The sequence below is a fragment of the Motacilla alba genome, chromosome 2 (assembly GCF_015832195.1).
Source record: "Motacilla alba alba isolate MOTALB_02 chromosome 2, Motacilla_alba_V1.0_pri, whole genome shotgun sequence".
NCBI classification, from domain to species: Eukaryota; Metazoa; Chordata; class Aves; order Passeriformes; family Motacillidae; genus Motacilla; species Motacilla alba.
The window spans coordinates 103,153,385-103,172,571 of NC_052017.1; the positions used below are offsets into that span (position 1 = coordinate 103,153,385).

Consider the following 19,187-nt stretch of genomic DNA (forward strand, 5'->3'; position numbering starts at 1 on the left):
TCCCCAAAGCTTCACTTTTTGTTTGCAAGCTCTGTGTAAGGGTGATAACATTTTAATCATCTCCATGCTGCTCCTTCTGTACTCTATCTACACTTTCTAGGAAAAGACATTTCTTTCTTCCCTTTCAAAGCAGGAGAGGTTGAACTCCCCCATGACGGCAGCTTAGCCTGAATTTACAAAGGAGACAACAATTTGTTGTTCACTTTGCTCGCAGCCATCAGTGTGATGCTTCAAGCAGATGTGAAAAATCCTTGGAAAATCATATCTCTTGTATTCCATAACCCGGTGGTCTCTCAGATGGGTGTGTGCAAGATGACCCAGTGTACTTCACTGGTATACATCTACATAATCTAGAAATAAATTTACATATAGGGAGCACATGCTCAAAATAATTTTATATAGGGATGTACAATATAAAATGTTTGGAAGGTCACTGCCATAATCACATTTGGGTGGTGTATTGTGCATTTCTTCCTCTCTTTTTTGAAATTACTTCAGCCCACTACTTTCTTGCCCTTTGTCTAAAAGCCTGGCTTCTGGAAGAAAAAAGTGTGTTTATGCATTCATGTGTATATATAATAGCTGCCATATACCAGATGGCCCTTATCAGTCAAACCATTCAGCATTTTAGTGTTTGTACGGTACACATGCATGCATTTTAAATTTTACATTTTAAGTTTATTGCATCTACGTTTTTAATTTATTTATTAATTTTAATTTTAAACTTGTGTGATGATTTATCTCTAAATGCACTTTTTTCCTCTTTACAAAGCCTTTGATGAAGCCTTTGCTGAGTTCCAGAGACTAAAGTAAGTATTATGCCATCTAAATACAGTAATGGCAGCCATAAAATAATAACAGTATTTGTTTGTTTTGTGCTGGAGATAACTTTATCTTATGAAACAAGTCCTAGTCATACAGAAGCCCGTAGGAGTTTTGCATGTGACTTCTTTGGTGCAACTCTTATATAACAGTCAGGTAGCAAAGATAAAGCTGTATTGCCAAGCAATGAGAGAGATTTTCCTTAATGGATTAAAAGCAGTTAAAAAGATAATCTATTTTTCAATCACTCTAAGTAAACCTTAACTGAAATTGGACTTTCCCTTTGTTTTTTTTCAACTCCAGGCAAGCTGCGATTGCAGAGAAAAGTAAGTAGGCCTTCTTTGACAATGATTACAAGAAACTGTTTATGAAGCTTTTCTTCCTCTCCAGGAAGGTTGTGTGTTGGGAAAGAGAGGGCATGTAGGCATGTTTCTATGCATGTGCTCATCCTAAAATAAGTTTGTCCTTACACCAAGGAGAAATAAGTGACCCTTTGTTGATTTAACATTGCAGCTGATCATATTGTTCTTATGGGTTAGGTTGATTTTTCTCATCTAAGCTCCCATTCTTAGTATCAGTTAGCCTTCTCTAAAAATAAACTTTATTGCTGGGTTCTCTCATGCATGTTCTCTGCACAAAAGTCTCTTTGTTTTCAAAAGATCGAGAAAATAATTTGGCTAGTTTTGAGTGCTCTAAAATGTCAAATGGCTCTGCATTACTTACAGAAATGGGTAAGAAAGCAACAGTAGCCTTTGAATTGTTTAGAATCTCCTCACACTTTTGCCTGTATGTCAATTCCAACAGAGCAACTAAAACAAAAGTATGTATTAACTACTTCAGGAGTAAGTTATTAGACTTCAACTTGAATTATTAAACTCATTATCCTCCCTACTTGCAGAAGAAGCCATGGAAAAATGAATTGTTCAAATTCACTTCAAATGACTTTCAGACCTGCATAAAAAATGAGGGCAGAACTGGCATTTGAAAAGTTATTTGAGAAAAACATGTAGAGAGCTAGAGCAGGGCTTGGATGTAAACAGTAACCCCCACAAGTCTCGCCTAAGACAGCGCAAAGGGGTCAGTGGTTGCCCTGACCTTTAATTTCTGACCCTGGACTACCCGTAAGGTGCTGGCATGTTAACTGTCACAACACAGTGCCTTTCCTGGTCTCCTAAGGCTGTTATCTCTGTGCTCCAGAGCACATCTTCTACAGAGCACACTAGAGGGGAACATTCTGTACAGTCATTTCCTTCCTCTGCCAGGCTCCGCCCAGACGTGTAACGAACAAAATCCGTATTCCAGGATAAGTGCACTACAGCCTGCATGTGGTTGGCTTATTTGTATTTGTCTAAGATTTCTATGGGACTCTAGAGTTCAAAGCTAGATCAATCAGGTACCAGTCTCATTTACACACAGATACACACAAGTGGTGGAACTTCATTGTTGCCACGGAGACTGAGGTCTGTCTTTGTATCTAGATTAAAAGCCAATCTTCAGCACTTTACCAGGTGTCATTCATTTCCCTTTGGACACCCAACATTTTTAGTTTACTACAGTAATTTTTTTTTTTGTGCACTAAGAATTAAAACTCAATTGATATCAAAGTCTGCAGGACACTGCACGTGTACTTTAATTCCTCTCTGTAAGTGATTGACACCAGCTATTAACACATCTTTTGCTGTGAATTCAACATATTTTAAAGTCCAAATGGTGTGCTAAAAATGCTGGATAGTTCTCTGCTAGTACAGATATCAGAGACAAGTTGTACATAAATAAGACAAAAAGGAAAGAACTAGAAGAGAAACAGGATTCGGCAGGCAGTTGATTTTGAGACACTAAAGAAAATTAATCTTCTTTATTTCCAGATCGTGCACGGGTACTTGGAGGTTTGCCCGATGTTGTCACCATCCAGGAGGGCAAGGTACAGCAAATTAACTGAAGCTTTACACAACATCCCAACTGCTTGAATGTCTTCCAATAATGGGAAAACATTCACCTTTTTTTTTTTTCTTTTTCCAAGATGCCATCTTTAAAATCTGCTACATTATTTATTCTTCCCCTGCCTTCTGTACATAATTCAATGGACTTGCACAGATGGGTTTATGTATTCAGGGCAGTGTCTTTCCTTAAGAATTAGATAAAAGTGAGATGACAATGTGAATTGGGACTAAAACTCCTTATATAACCAGCTCTTTAAAAATTCATGCACAGGTTTCACAGTTAGATTTTTTTCTTGTATCAGGAAAGTTTAACTCTTTTTTTTTTCACATGGGAGCCAGTAATTCTATGCCTTCTGCAATTAAATTCTTTGCAATGTGGCATGGTAATCACACCTGTAGAGGCTGGCTTTTAAATTGTGTAAAAGCAGTAAACCACAATAACTCAATTCTCATGCAGCCAACAGGAGAAAAATTCTCTATTTCCTCAGGGTAAAGGAGAAGGAAGTCAAAATAAGTCACTTGTGTTACACTGGATTATATTAGGAGAGTTTAGCTGAAAGATTATGGTAAGGTACTCCCAGAGGAACATTGATGCTTGAGCACAGAACAGATGACCCAGAAACTGAGTTCTCAGTCTCACAACTTTTTCCCAGCACACTGCTTCTACAACTTGCTGTTTAATAGTACTGACACCAAGAAGTGCCTGCTCTTCACTTCCTGCTGCTCTTCCACCAGCCAGTTCCTCTTCACAGTGTGTTCGAACAGTGAAATAGGGCATGTGAATGTCACTGAAAACCTGTAATGTGACAACTACAGTAAGGCAGCTCCCTGGTGTTTCTGGCTTTATCTGTCAGTAGGTCAACCGGGTTAAAAGAATTTGATTATAAGCTCAGCAGAAGTGTTAAGACTCTAAAATCTTATTCTGAAACGCTTAACAACATGAGATATAGCCAACAAGATAATAGACTGCAGCAGTTCTGAGAAAATCAAGTATGTTGACATTACAAAATCAAATTCTTTAACAGATTTAGCAGTTTGAGAAATGCTGTAAATTAAGAAGAACTGGTGAACATTGTAACTGTAGAAAGAAGACACAAAGGAACAGAATGAATTAGTAGATTCTCAGCTAATCAGTGCTTGGAGGCGAGATTCTCATGATGTTTGGCAGGGTGTAAACTTAGGTGTAAACTTTAACCAGTTTTAAGCTTTCAGACAAAAGAGAGTTGATATGAAATTGTGTATGAGTTCATTGACACAAAATGTGCAGTGTTTATAAAACGAGTTTGTAAAAATCAGTTGCAAAATCTTACCCGGACACACGTTGTCCTTGACAGCAAGGACATTGGTAACGTTTGAATACATGGCTGAAATACTCCCAGAACTCGAGACAAATATCCTTGACCTTACATTTCTTGATTCAGTAGAGGATCGTTTTAAGTAGGACAGAGAGTGATCAGGGAAAACAGAGCTGCTTTGGGTGGTGTTGGCTCATCTGTCTGTTGTTTGCATATATGCTGGAGAGAGAAGAATGCAATTCTCTGTTGTGTAACTCATGCAAATTGCACAATCATTGAGGATTTTGTAAAACAGCAAATGAGGTAGTAGAGGTCTGGCAAGATTTGATTGTGAATTCCAGTGCCACCATAACCACAGGCTTATATGAACAGATTGGTATCCCAAGACTGATCTTACAAGCACATGGATATCTCAAATTTAAACTTAACATTGTGACTGTGATGCCATTTATTAGCATTTTGTGTGTGAGCTGAAGGATATGGGTGAGAAGGAATGAACCAGTGTTTACCTAGTGTTAATCAAATAGCATTCCAGATGGCCTAAGAGGCTTCCACTGATAGACATAAATGCCCCTCAGCAGTGTGGTATAATTGGAAAAGGCTAAGTGTCAGTTCACATTAGGGAGGAACCTGACCTTACAGAGAATGCTAGCGTAAGTTTTGTGTCCCGCCAGCCAACTTAACCTTAGTGGCTGTTTTAATGAAGGCCTGTAAATGAGTGAAGAGGCTTAGGATTCTGAGAGGCACTTTCAGACATAGAATAAACATGTAACATCCTTCTTCCCGCCAACTCACTTTTCTACCCTTCTGCCAGGGGTGTTGATCCTCACATCCTGGAGGAAGGGAGCAGATTTCCTTAACTGAGCTGCTTCAATCCACTCCCCAAACCATCCACGACTGTGACGCTGTGCTAATATGAAAGAATATGCAATTAAAAAGAAATACAATTACACATTTCTCTCTGCCACTTCTACTACCCTAGTCATGATAATCTGCAGTAAAAGGCAGAAGAGGTAGGGAGGGGCACAAAGGGTCTGGACTTGCAGCTGCTAGTTGCTTCAAGTGGACATGCCTCAATACCCTGGGCCCAGGAGTACAAGAGACACTTTTTTTACCATAATATCAGGTTGAACACAGTATTATAATCAAGGGTTTCAGTGAGTAATACATATATACATGAGCAAAGACAATCTCTTGCCCAAAGAACAGAAATCTGAAACAGATAGGTGCAGTCACAGTGAGCAATTGTTTCTCCTTGGGTATGGAATTACCTTCTAGAAAACCAAGATCTCACCACCTATGTAGTGAAGTATAAGACACATCTCTGCACATTAGTAGCTGGAAAATAAATAGAAAGAGTTGGGAACATTAAGAGAATCACTCATATCAAACAAGAGCTAGTGATGCAAGGTTAAGGAAAACGTAGCTATTTTAAGGAATGATTTAGAAGAAGAAAACAATCATCGCTGCTGCTTGAATCTCTTTGAATTATGGAGTATGACAGCACTTCAAACACCCCAGCTTTGAATGGTGCCACTAATGGAGCTGTGTGGACATGGACATCAGCTCATTAACACTGTAGTGGAGTGGCAGCTGGAGCCACTTAGTGCTGAGCTCTTGCTTGCCTGAGAATCAGAAGACAATAATGAACTATTGAGCACCTGAAGGGGTCCCTATGCATTTCCTGGCTAAGGCTGAGGGCATGTTTGCATCCAGAGTGATAAGGAAGACGGGGAAACGTAAAACCTCGTTTCCCAGTTGTTTTTCAGAAAGATGGATTGCTAGGGCAATCAAAATGACACTCACTCCAGTGGGCTACAAGAGAAGGGAGTCAACAGCCCCATGTGGTCACCAGCTGTAGGTGCTGCAGGAAATGAGATAGAGGCCATTTCCACCATGCTAGCCACCTCTCACTTGGAATCTGCCCTCCTTCAGTATCAAGAATTATGTGTTGCTAATAGAGGAAAGACTTCCCATTCCCTTTTGCTGTCATTTTGGTCCTCAGGTTGGGCACATGGGGATTTTTATTTTGTTCTCAGAGATATTCTCACTTTTATAGAGGTGTCAATTTTTCTGTCCATTCATTTAAACAGCCTTCCAGGCATCTCTTTTCTGTCCCATCTTCCACTATCACACTACTGGATAAGAAGCAGTGAGTGGGAGGGAAGGTTGGGAGAAATACTTGATTCCAGTCAAGTGAAATCTTGTCTACTCCTCATTTATCACTTGGTCCATTCCTAATGAAGCACTGAGGACTTTTCTTTGCAATAAAAGTTCTTTAATTTCCAATCCATTTAGATTTCCCTTCAAATTGCATATATATAAATAATTTCCTTCCTAAATAAAGCTCTAGAGAAAGGCCTATGTACCACTGAATTGTCATGTGAACTTTTTTCACATTTGAGTCTCTACATGATACTCACTTTTGCAAATATTTTTGAGAAGACTGCCATAGCACTGTGACTGGGGGAGGGAATCATTTACATGAATCAATATCTCCCAAAAATTAATTAGCCGACAAGAAAAAAAAGGAGGCCTGTACAAAGTGTGCCCCAGAGACACACCAGCCTGCTGAAGGTACAAGAAGCTGCCAGTGACCTCTCCAACAAAAAGGTTCTCTAACAGTGAAGATACTTCCTACAGGCTGATGAATTCAGTCCTTAGGAACAGTATTAACATGCAAGGGAAATACTTACATGAACACTAAAGAATGAGTAAAGCCTGTCTTGATTTCAGTTAAAAATAGTTTTACAGAAGTGCATAAAACACTTCAAGTCTGTTAGAAGAGCTGTCAGGGCACAGTTTAAAAGGATCCCAAATTAAACAAAATATTCCAGGGCCACTTTGTTCCTAGTTATCTAAAAAAGCAGGCACACTTTCTTTACTTATGGGAGATATATATATATATGTGTGTGTGTTGAGCTTAATGTGAAAAAAAAATCTGACAGTTCATTAAAATCTCATTTCAGGTCTAACACACAAATGCAGATAATATCTAATTTTATATTAAAAATATGTGTGGAGAAACCTCTACTAATGATTATGAGAGTAAAGAAGAAGGTCCATAAAATATTGAAAGGTTTTAATGGCATTCTTGAATTGAGCTCCTTCTTTTCCTTTATGATAGAGAAGAGGGACATAAATTATTGATTACTGATGATGGTATGCATCCCTTTACTAAAAGCAGGAAGCTAAATGGGAAGTGTAAATATTTGGAGATCAGGCATCAAAAAACACAGCAAATATTTACTGACTCATAATTCCTTTGTACTTTTTCTGTAGGCACTTAATCTTTCTTGCACTGTCTGGGGAGATCCTACCCCAGAGGTCTCATGGCTGAAGAATGAAAAATCATTTGTATCAGATGCCAATTGCATCCTGAAGTTTGAATCTGGAAAAAATGTCAGCTTTTCCATTTCTACTGTGTCCACGCAAGACTCTGGGAAATACAGCCTTGTGGTGAAGAACAAGTACGGCACGGAGACCAGCGACGTCACTGTAAGTGTGTACATACCTGAGGAGGAGAGAGAGTCTGAGCAAGAGAAAAAGCAGTAGGATAAAACGAAAGCGTGAATATAAGTCTAGAAGACAGAAGTACAGAGGAGATTTTGGATGTTAGGCTGATATAATCCATGTGTGTAAATGGCTTTCTGCTTTAGCAGGCAGCCTTGGATTTTTCCATTCACTTCACATTTGCTTCTAATGCACTTATTTATGCCAGGGAAAACAGGGCCTTTCCTGAAGGTTTTCTTAATGCTAACTCCACAAAAACTAATTGTAACATTTTAAGCAAGGCCAAGTGCATGCTGTCTGTAAACACATGCACACCATTTCACCCTCATCCTGGAGCATCTGGAAGGAAAGGGTCAAGAATTGTTTCAGTGGAAGCAACTAATGAGGTAGATGGAAAGATCAAAAATGATCGGGGCATACTTGAGCAGCAGTTAGGATTTGTTCCAACTTTGGTAAAGCAGCATAAAAGGAATGTGTTAGATCACAGAGAAATGAATGCTGGCTTTTGTCTGTGTTAAAGCCCCTTTGTATTGCTGTGTTAATTTAGTGAGGCCTTAATATGGGTTTCATTTACAGCCCTAAATATTGTTTAATCTGCCCAAACAGGGTAACAGTACTGTAACATAAATGAAAATAAGACTTAGGAGGCCAGGATGATAATATGTGTGTGTCTGTAAAAGTGTATGAACTCTGCTCTGTGTTCACAAATAAACTGAATTCACTTCTTTCATTCAATCACAAGCTTGTTTCACTGTGTCTTGTTTTATTAGTCACAGCTCATGTAGTTGTGCACAGTATGTTAGTGTCTTAATGCTTTCACCACTGTCATTACCTCCAGCTTCCCTTTAGATCCCTGTTAATCTTCACTCTGCTGTTTGCAACAAAACCACAATTGCATCTCTTCACACCTCTCTGTCCAGACCTTCACTGCTTCACACCTTAAGTCAACAAGGTATTTTTGCAAATCCTGTCACAGGAGTAGTCCTATGCTTTTCAATGCACCTGGGCATGAATTGTGATTTAAGGGTAATATGTAAGTATTTTGTTAAATAGAAAAATCAATATTTTACCAAAAAAAGTTCAGATTATCTAGTCACAGCAGCTGAGTAAAACAGCAAAAGAGTAATAAGGATTAATTTTTAAACTTCAAGATATAATCATGACAAGATCTGTAATTTGAGATAGAGCAAACTCCCTGAGTTTGAAGGACTAATGCAAAATTATGTTACAATTTTGCTTAGTAGGACCTGAAGCCAATTCAAGGATGATATGCAGGTCACTCCATCTTTGTCCCATGACATACAACATACAAATAACAAAGTCACAGCTCTTCCATCCTCCACAGTGCAAACAAGAATATGACCTGCTCTTTGCAATAATCTATGTTCATTACTCAGTATTATTTTTAATAGCAATTGCATTTTGACAACAGTTTATTTCTACTACTTTATTTTCAAAAATCTGTCCACCTGCCTCCCTCCTTTTGGCAGAACAGCCAGGGAATACAAATGAAGTAACAGGATGGATTCTACTTGACTTTGCTTTGGCAGATGTGTGTGTCCCTGAAAGTTAGAATAATAAGTTGCTTCAAAAGGGATCACTTCCAGGGATTCAGTTATGGGGATTTCAGGCTGAATCTGGGATGCATCCACATGTCTCGCTTGTGCACGTTTTGTTCTTGCTTTGCTTCAGGTGATTGTGATGCCTGTGTCAGGGCAGACTGACACAGTCCAAGGACACAATCAAAATAATAAAACTGTATCTAAAAAGAAAAAAGCAATGACAGCAAGCAAACAGAAGGAAGGGGGAAAGAAAGGTAAGAGTGCTTTCACTGTTGGAGTCTTCTGTTCTAATGAAAATATTGCTAAATCACTATGGAGTTAATTGTCTGTGCCAATCAATATTTCATCGGTCCCAATCAATCAAGTTTACAGTGCATATGCTCTTAATCAACAACAGATGCAAAATATGAATTACCAGGTTAGGCCTAAGTAAAAGAGACTTAAATCAATATTTTCAAACCACCTTTTCTACTTCCACTGCAAGTTGTCACCTTGACTAACCCGGCTGATGGAAGTTTTTAAAATCGTAATAAACACTTCTAAATTTATGAATGCAGAGGAAAGACTTTTAAAGCATGTATACATACACAGATGGTGTTATTTTCCAAAGTGAGACTCATTTCAGCAGCCAGATGTTTGATATTTCACCAAAAATAAGGCCTTGCTGATTCAGGGACTCTAAATGCCTAAGTCTTTTAGAAAACTCTGACTTTTTAGGCACTACTTGAGATTCATCAATTATTCTCTCCTAGTTTTATGTCCATATTGGTTTTATGTCCATGAATGGTAAAGTTGGAGTTAAAAGCCACCATTTTTTGGTCTCATTTATAGGAAGGGTAGAAAATTAAAAGCTCTCTGGTGATTCAGCATTCTCATGTATTGTACATTATTTTACTGTTCTTTTAGACTCTACCTATAGAATTGCTATTTGGAAAATGATTTATTCTTCACAATTACATCTCTCTCATATAGAGCATTTTAGCTCCAAATCAGTTTTAAATTCCAACCATTTCAGAACATTTGTTTTACATATTTTGGCCTAAGTATTTTTCTTTGTATACAGGGTGTAAACAAGTTATGTAATTTCTGACAGAACATTTTTATACTTTTATTTCCCCCGACCTTTTTGCTCCTAAGGCAAGAACAAATATTTTACAGCATTTCCTTCCTCTCTTGCCTTACTTACTAGACTTTTCTGAGCAATCCTGTAAAGTAGGTGACTTAAGCAGGAAACAATTATTTCTGTACCTGTAAATGTTTTCCAGTATCTACCTCTTAATGATTTTAATTAGAGACATAAAGACTTGGGCTTGGTTTTGCTTCCATAAGAAGTAGTAATGTTAAGTGTGATACTGAATCTCTTTATATGGGTAGGGAAAGAGGAAAAGAACATGGTAAGGTCATAACCAATGTGAAAGAAATGTTGCTGAGCACAGTAAATATTGTTGCTTAGGATTACTCAGAAATTTTATTACTTCTCCTAAATCAGATTTTATTAAGCCACACGTAGAAGAAATTACTGCTACAGAAGAGACACCCGATCCAAATGAAGTACCCCCTGTGGAAACAGAAAAGGATAAAAAAAGCAACCAGCAAGCAGCAAAGAAGACTGCTGGAAAGACAGGAGTAGCAGAAAAAGTTCCTCAACCCACAGAAAGTTTGGATAGGCAGGGAAAGAAAACACCAGAAAAAGCAGCCTTGGGTAAACCCCACTGAACTTCAATGAAGAATGTGATCCTGTCACCAACAGGTTAAGTTCAACCTGAGATTTCATGAGTGGTATCTTAACTATAATATTTTAACACATAAGTTTATTAATAGGGTTTTTTGTGTAACATTTGCAATATTTCATAACTTTAAATTTAAAAGCATAGTAGATGGGCACTTATATTTCAGTACCAGATAACTGCACTGCAGGAATTTCTAAGTATCTGAATAACGATACATGTACTGCCAATGTGAATTTAATTACTAAAAAACGTCCATTATAAGCAGAGTTCATTAGAGCAAATCCTGTCCAGAACTGACATATTTACTACAGTGTAAAGGAATGTTGGTGTCAGTTACATGGATGTGTTAATCAATATTTATAGGCCATCACAGCTTGTCGCAGATGCTGCTTACTTTTTCAAGGAAATTATATATACAGTCATGATATATACAGTCATATACTCTTCATGCCATGTGGGCTTCACTTTTCCCCATGACCACAGTCTGGCCACAGTGGAAGAGCTCCAGAAACAAAACATGTATGGATGCAGGGTGGGGGCATAAGTAATTTTCTTTTGATCCAAGTTCCTTTCATGCAAACCTTTTTCATCAGGTGGATCAGGACCACATCTGGCCATTTCTTGTCACCAAGACTCACATGACTGCTTTCCAGTCCTCTCCACTTCATTAATTCCCTTAAAGCCTTCATGAGTTACTGTGGATAAAGCATTAACCCATGAAGTATCAGCTTTCCCCCAAATGCTAATTTTCCTCCACAATTTTTGCCACAGCACTCAGATTTCTGATAAACCCGCTGCTCTTCTTCCTCAGTGGCTCAGCCCAAGACTACCCCGTCATCCACTCACTATCACCAAACAGTGATGGTTCTTATAAGAACCATCACTGGTTTCTTGTAAGAGAGTGTAGCTTCATGGTCATGTGAGTAAGGAATAAATGCAAGGCAAGAATCTCTTCATTAAATCATTGCTGTGCTCATTCACGTTCATTACTGTGTTCATTCACATGTTTATGTACTGAGGATATAGGAAAATATGACTCATTTGCAAATGCTTAGATACCATGAAAGAAGCAGAGTTCAAGCTGAAAAACAAACCAATAAAAATAAAGGTCAGAATTTATTTTGTTGCTATGCAAGCTAAGTTCAGCTTTAAAGTGGTCAGAAGGTATAAAACATAATAAATTAAAATAAAATATTTTAATTACTAGGAAAATATTAATGTTGCTTTCAACTCTAAGAAAGCTCAGTCATATTGTATTGTCTTTTTTCAGATGGACTATTGATGAAAGGTCACTGAATTCCACTGGTATTTCTAGGTGCTGGATCTATTACTAATGTAGAAATACTGAAAACACTAGAAATACCACTTTCTAATCCATCCTTACAGAACTGTTAGCATAAGAAAGTAAAGTGTCTCAATAGCACGTAAATGCACAGAAGTCAAGACACTGATATCCCAGATGAGAAGAAATTAATTTCCTTCTAGTACAATTCTATTCAACTCTTTTTAAAACCAACAGAAATTTTCTGGCTGGATGAAATACTGGATAGAACACTTATATGTAGGCAAGTAGAGTAATAATGTCCCTGTAAATAATGTAAAGGGTTTAAATAACTTGGATAGTCCATAGTGAGTGACAGCAAGGACATAGGATGCAACAGCGAAAAAATTGTAGAAATCAAAATACTGACATCTACACAAAACGGTGTTGGGAGAAACTTAAATGCAGACTGAACTACAACTAAAATCATCCAACTACACTTAGGTAGTGTTTGACATTGAGCTTGACTCAGTTCTCCATCATATCTTTTTCTAAATCTAGGTATTATAGCCCTGCAGTGAAGGATGTTAAGGAGCATTTCCATGGCAGGACACCCCAATGCATGTAATTTCTCATGCAATTATTACAGAAAATGATAAATATCTAGAGATGTGCAATTCTAGCACTCTGTCGGAGTTACAGAGAGTGACCCTTCAGAAGCAGTACAAAGCTGCAGGTTGTTTCACACAATTTCACACACACAATTTGCCATGGCAATTATTTCAAGCTGCCTTACATCTGTAAAGATCCATCACCTCTCACAGCTCCTTTGGGTGAGGAGCCTGTCTGCCATGAACACCAACAGCAGAGATTAAGTTATATATAGAACAGACTGTACCACTGAGAGCCTGATCCAATTCCTGCGGAATGCCGCAGGGGTCTCTGCATTAGCTTTAATAGAAATCAAGCTAGATCTCAGAAGAATGTTCTAAAAATGTCCCAAATCTCAGATTACAAAGCCCATTTTTCTCACTATGAAGCCAATAGCAGATTTCTCTCTTGTGTCATTGCAGCAGAATCAGGTCTTAGCTTTTTGCTGCAAGAAAAAGCACAGTTTTCCTGATATTTCAATTAAAACCTACTGGAAATAGCTTTAAAAATTTAAATTAAAATGCACAAGAGTTAGGGGATTTTTTTGTTAAATTTGGATAGTTCCTCATAAAGCTGGAAATGGAGTCACATCAGTATTGTTCTACAGGAATACATTTGCTATCCAGAAGAATAGTGTAGTTATGCACAGTAATGAGATAAACATACCAAAGATTACCCTCCTTTTTTTATTTCGATTATTTAAGATGTAGTGGTTCACAAATATCAAACAAAATGTTCAAAATTAATATTAACAAAATTGTTGAGTATGCTAAATCTTATTATGACTGTGGTTGAATAATTTCTTTCTTGCATTTTAAATGTATTATTTATATCCCATTCTCCATTATAAGTACGAAAAATCGTTTCAGTCTCTGTGCACTACATAAGGATAGGATGCAAATTATTTCTGTAGCAACAGGATCTCCTATGAAACACAGAGTCATTTGACTACACTTAAACTCAGGCACTGGATGCCATGTTTATCTGAAGTGCACTTCTCTTTATTTTCTTATTTCTCAGCTACATGTTCCCTTTCAGCACATAGTACTCTTTATATTCAAGTTTATAACTCTTTTAGAAATTTATGTTCTCGTGTAATAATAACCGTATTTAACAACAAGGAAAAGTGTTGAAATAAGCTATATTATCCAATCACCTTCTAAAACCACAAAGGATGATTTCTGAAGACGAAAAAGGATAAGAAAAATAGGCTTTGACTTCCACTGCAGTAAAGGCACTGTGATTCTAGCTGTCCTTGAATTCTTCTGGATTTGTTAGACAATTATTGAGGAAGATCTGTCTGTACTCTGAGACTGACAGACATAATTTGGTAATACATTACGCCATAATCTTTGAAGCAGCTGGATGTAAAATAGCATAGAGTGCACTTCTGCTCTTTGCCCTTGAACAGCAACTATAAGGTAAATGCATAAGTGACATCCCATTTAATCTACACTTACAGGGGACAGACACCTGCAACAAGCTTTTCCCTACAGTTTCTTGTTTGTTTGTGTGTTTTGGTCTTGCTAAAAGGACATTAAGTTTTAAGAATTGAAGCAAAATGTCGTCCAGGGAAAAGAGCCACAAAAGCTGTAAGGAGAAAAACATCAGAAAAAACTCCATTTCACAAGGGCTTCTAAAGGTAAATCCTTATAAAGGTATTGTGAGAGAGACTCACAAGGGGCTGATGGAGAGGAAGCAAGGCCCCAGATTTGGGTGCAATCTTCTGTTGACTTTTGCCCTTGTCTCACTTCCCATTTCATTATGTGAGAGCTCTTTCCTGCAATCTCCTTCTGCAAGTCTTCAAATGAAACACCTTTCCTTCCTTCTTTCCCAATCTTTCATCTTCTACCATCCAATTTGACACAGTTATTTCCGTTTACCATTTCATCACTTATTGTAACAGGACCAGAATAAAACCTCCTGCTTAATTAGACTGTGATTTTTGGCAAGGATAAGGAACTTCTTAACAGAAGGCCTAAAATCCTACCATTATCTACTATCAGGAAATGGTTTGTAAAACACTTGCTAATGGTTGACAAAGAATGGAGAAATACTGCTTATATGAGACTTGATTTGAGTGTGCTGGCTTAACCAAATATGTTAACTCTACACACAAGCCCGTCAACTTTTGGGACTATTGATGTGCTTAACAATTTTGGTGCATCAGGATACAGTTCCTTACAGCCCTGAATCCTTGCATCCTTGCTATTAACTTACCTCCTTTTTTTTTTTTTTTTTTTTTGTCTAAGAGGCAGAGATAAGGATTCTCATAGGTTTACAGGGTGAGATATCATCCTGTCTGCTGTAGTATGAGCAGGGGTGTTGGTGAGTATGGAATAAATGACTGCTGCTGAGAGTGGTTTCTTTCTGAGTGTTGTATGCACGCAAAGAGGAAAAATGACAAAACTATATCTCATCACTAATGCCAGCTCTTTTTCTGCCTTATTTGCAGGTAGCCCTAACAGGCTACCTCTCTCACACACTGCTGCTGCCAGGCATGATCCTCAGCTGAAGAGCCAGAGAGCCACTGATTTATATATGGCACTGGGTAACATACTTTCAAATTGCTTCCTCTCCACCAAAATAACCACACCAGTAAGCAGCTGCTCTCATCACGGCCTCCCCTCTCCCGGATGGGGGAAACAATAGTGACATTTGTGGTGAAAAGGCAAAATGAACACAAATGAGGTAGCAGGTTACCTGTGCCCTGGAGGCCCTGGATTGACCAACAGTGAGCTGTGGTCCAACAAGGACCACAAATGGTGCCTCGATGTAGAGAGCTCCTGGCTACACCACTCCACACACTCACAACACAAACCAATCCCACTTGATAGATACAGCTGTGGAAAATGCAAGCCATTCTACAGCTTGATTGTAATCTTCTATGTGTAAGTGCAAAAGAGTAAAGAATACAAAAGGAGAATACTGAGGAACATCTACTTCAGTAGTCCTGATTGTGTAGAGGTGATAATTTTGGAATGCTAAATGTTACCTAAGGGGATGACACCATGTTTTCAAATAAATGCTCTTTACTCAGAAGCACCTATTCCAGGTTTGAAACAGAAAAGTATGATCTACCCATTTGTTACCCCTTTTCAAGTAAAGATTTTTATGTCTTATTTTCATAATAGGATTTACCTTAATGTCAATATTTGAGGACCTATGACATATTTAGCCCCTACCTCTTATCTCCCTGTGAACAGGGCTGCCTGGTGTTGAAAAGGAAAACCCCATCAACTAAAAAAATAACTTCTTGTTACAACCAGCAAAGATAAGATCACAGAAACACAAATGAAAATACTCTGTTAGAGCAATTGCTGAGGAGGTTACCCTCAAACACTGTGAGACTAAGATGCCAAATAAGGAACTCAGCAAAGCAGAGAAATGATCTGCAGACTGTGTGTTTGCGACAGATGTTATGCTAATGTGGCTAGGTAATTATTATTGCAATGTTATACTCAAACAGGAGGCCTCTCAGAAAACTGCTGCAGCTGAAAAATGGTAGCGCTGAAGGGTGGCAAATTGCTCCATTACTCTTTGTTGCTTCCATGTATCCTGAGTCCTGGAAAGTGTTCCAAGATTGACTCAGAATTCCTGACATGACAATAACATCATCAAAATGAGCAGGCGTGAAATCTGACCTTTCTTTTTATATATCCATAATACAGTCACCCTATCCATGTAATTCTGTGTTTGTGCCTTCTTCCATGAACCACTTTCCTCGAAAACCTGGCCAGAATGCTATGCAGGGATAGATTTGTTTTAGTTCCATGCTCAAATGGATTTAAATATATTATCTACAAATAAGCAAACTCGCTGGCTATAATCTTTTAGGCAGCTTGTCCCAGGAGGTACAGATGAATAAACAGATCTTACCTCCTTGTAGCACTGGTGAAAAAAGATTGTCAGGCATCTTTTCTGAGATACACGGACTATCATAATAAATTTTGTCTATTTATTACTTTTCACGCTAGCATGTCTTTTTGTCAGTTGCCCTGAATACTCTGCTGACCAACCTGATTTCTCATTATGTGACAACTACATGAAACCTATGTGAAAACCTAAAATGGCTCTAACACCAAGTGGGGCAAACCCCCACTTTTAACAAAACTTTTCTCAACAGACTGGTGGATGAAGGAGTAGTTGGTAGACAAATGGAAGTACAATATAAAATAAAGAAGCAACATGGATAGTGATAAAACACTTAATTCACATTTGTGAAACCCAGATTGTATTTCAAATTATGCTGATTCTCCTTTTCTTTACCCTTTTTTTATGGTGCGAGTTGTTTGAAGTGAGAATTTTACCACAGTTTAGTACATATTATGTCACAGCATCATCTGGGGCCTCTGGGCAATAGCGTGACTCAGGTAAATAGTAACATATCACCAAACCAACTTCAGCAAGCAGTGGTGTGAATCATAAAAGCAATGGGCAAATGAAGCTGCTGTCTTGAAATGCATACACAGCCTGCTGGACACGTTCTGATTTTGCAATTCTACACTTTTATTACAAAACATATAAATATATACATAAAACAGAATCACTGAATTAATTATGTTGAGATTGACTACAACCTACAACCAAACATCATCATACCAACCAGACCATGGATGGCACTGAGTGCCACCATCCAGTCTTTCCTTGAACACCTCCAGGGATGGTGACTCTACCACCTCCCTGGGGTAGACATTCCAATGCCCAACCACCCTTCCTGTGAAAAAAATCCCTCCAATGTCCACCTGAAACCTCCTCTGGCACAGCTTGAAGCTGTGGGATATAGAAAGATGATACAGATATAGAGATATAGGTAGAGATAGAGATGATGATATGGATAGAGATGATGATTATAGATAGACATAGATATATAGATATAGAGATATAGATATAGATATAGATATAGATATACTACGGCAGAATGCATATATGACTTATATACGTCTGTATGTATAAAGATTTGTATACGTATACAAAAAAAAAAAAAAAATCCCTCCTCCTGTGGGTGGGCCGGTAACTTTCAGAAGAAGGATGCAGTGAGGGATGTATGTGGCAAACACCGCGAAGGCAGCGCGTCTTTTCCGCCGCGCTGTCACGGGCTGCTAATCCTGAGCCCCGGCTCCGATCACGGCTACAAGCAGCTGCTCCCGAGAGGGCTCCGCTGCTGATCCCCGCTCCCGAGAGGCCGGGCGGGATCCGGGCCGGATCCCGCCGGGAGGCTCCGGGACGCGCTACGTGCGGCCGGGACCGGGACCGCGCCCGCCGCTCCCGCGCCGCCGCCGCGCGCACGCGCGCCTCCCCCCCGCTCCCTCCTTCCCGGCGCCGCTCCAAGGTCACGTGGCGCCCCGGGCCAGGCGCGCCCCCGCCGCCCGCCGCCAGCGGGAGCGCGCGCGGGCGTGCACGCGCTGCAGCAACGGCCGCCGCTTGGCGCAGTTCGCACCCGCCCGGGCGCGGCTCCCCCGGCTCCCCGCCGCCGTCCCTGCCTCCATCCCTCCATCCCTCCGTCCAGCCACCGTCCGTCCCTCCTCGGCCGGCGCCGGCTCCCGCCGGGCCTCGCTCGAGGTAAGCGGGAAGGGGCCGCTGCCGCCGGCTCGGCTCGGCGCGAGGTGTCCCCGCCTGCGTGCGGCGGACGAGCGGCGGCGCCGGGCGAGCCCGGGCGGCCACCGGGCAGGGAGGGAAGGAGGGAGAACGGGAGGAAGGGAGGGCGGCGCAGGCCCTGCCTCGGCTGCCGGCCCGGGCTCGCTCCCCGCAGGGAACCACGAGAACCTCCCCGGAACCGTCGCTGCGGAGCGGGGCCGCCCGCCGGCACTGCCAGCGCTCCGGACGCTGCCCGCAATTCCCGCAGCCCCGACCGGCGGAGCGAAGGGAAATCATCCCCCGGCGGGCCCCGGCTGCCCGGTGTGCGGCTGGGCTGAGCGGCGGTGGGGGTGGCGCCCGGCGCTGCCGCCCCGGCGCAGCACGGGGGTGGCGGGAGCGCCGGTGTTCCCGGCGCGCTTGGCGGTGCCGCTCCGGCACACCGGGATACGTGCCTCGCCTCGCCTCGCCTGGCTGCCCAGCGCCTGCCCTCCAACTCGGGCACTGAACTCTCGCTCCGGCGGGGCGCTCCGCCTCTGCCTCCCGTGTTTGTCCCTCTGGTGTGGGGAGTCTGAAGTGGAGCCACACTGCCCGTAATTTTTTGTGTGCTTCTCTTTGGCGTCTTGCCAAGTGTGCGTCTGGTATAGTTTGTGGGAGCTACGTTTTTCTTCTCCTGAAGTGGTTACTGAGTACATGTAGCCGGCATCAATGATTTTTGATAGAGCAGGGCAGTATGCTGTGTAAACCTGTGCATTTCCATCCAGAAAATGATGTCATAAATATACCTGTGTTGTGGCCGCACTTTGTACATGCCCTTCATCTGGTTACCTCCCCCCCCA

The 19,187-nt window shown here is 40.5% G+C and overlaps 2 protein-coding genes across 7 annotated transcripts in view; both read left to right on the top strand.

Moving 5' to 3' along the window:
- MYOM1 (myomesin 1) overlaps positions 1-16,462 on the top strand; it is a 77,927-nt gene extending 61,465 nt beyond the window's left edge. For 4 of the 6 annotated variants that reach the window (XM_038127246.1, XM_038127247.1, XM_038127249.1 and 1 more), the window contains 6 exons: positions 773-809; positions 1,126-1,148; positions 2,688-2,743; positions 7,340-7,555; positions 9,263-9,386; positions 10,622-16,462. In XM_038127246.1, coding sequence (XP_037983174.1) covers positions 773-809; positions 1,126-1,148; positions 2,688-2,743; positions 7,340-7,555; positions 9,263-9,386; positions 10,622-10,848 — 683 coding nt within the window. In that variant the 3' untranslated portion in view covers positions 10,849-16,462. Of the gene's footprint in view, positions 1-772; positions 810-1,125; positions 1,149-2,687; positions 2,744-7,339; positions 8,306-9,262; positions 9,387-10,621 lie in introns of those variants that run through there. The other 2 variants (XM_038127248.1, XM_038127251.1) reach the window with 1 other exon arrangement.
- Positions 16,463-18,148: 1,686 nt separating this feature from the next.
- Positions 18,149-19,187, top strand: part of LPIN2 (lipin 2) — a 44,084-nt gene continuing 43,045 nt past the window's right edge. The window contains exon 1 of the mRNA XM_038163594.1: positions 18,149-18,336. The gene's annotated coding sequence lies outside the window, so the exon portion shown is untranslated. The remainder of the gene's footprint in view (positions 18,337-19,187) is intronic.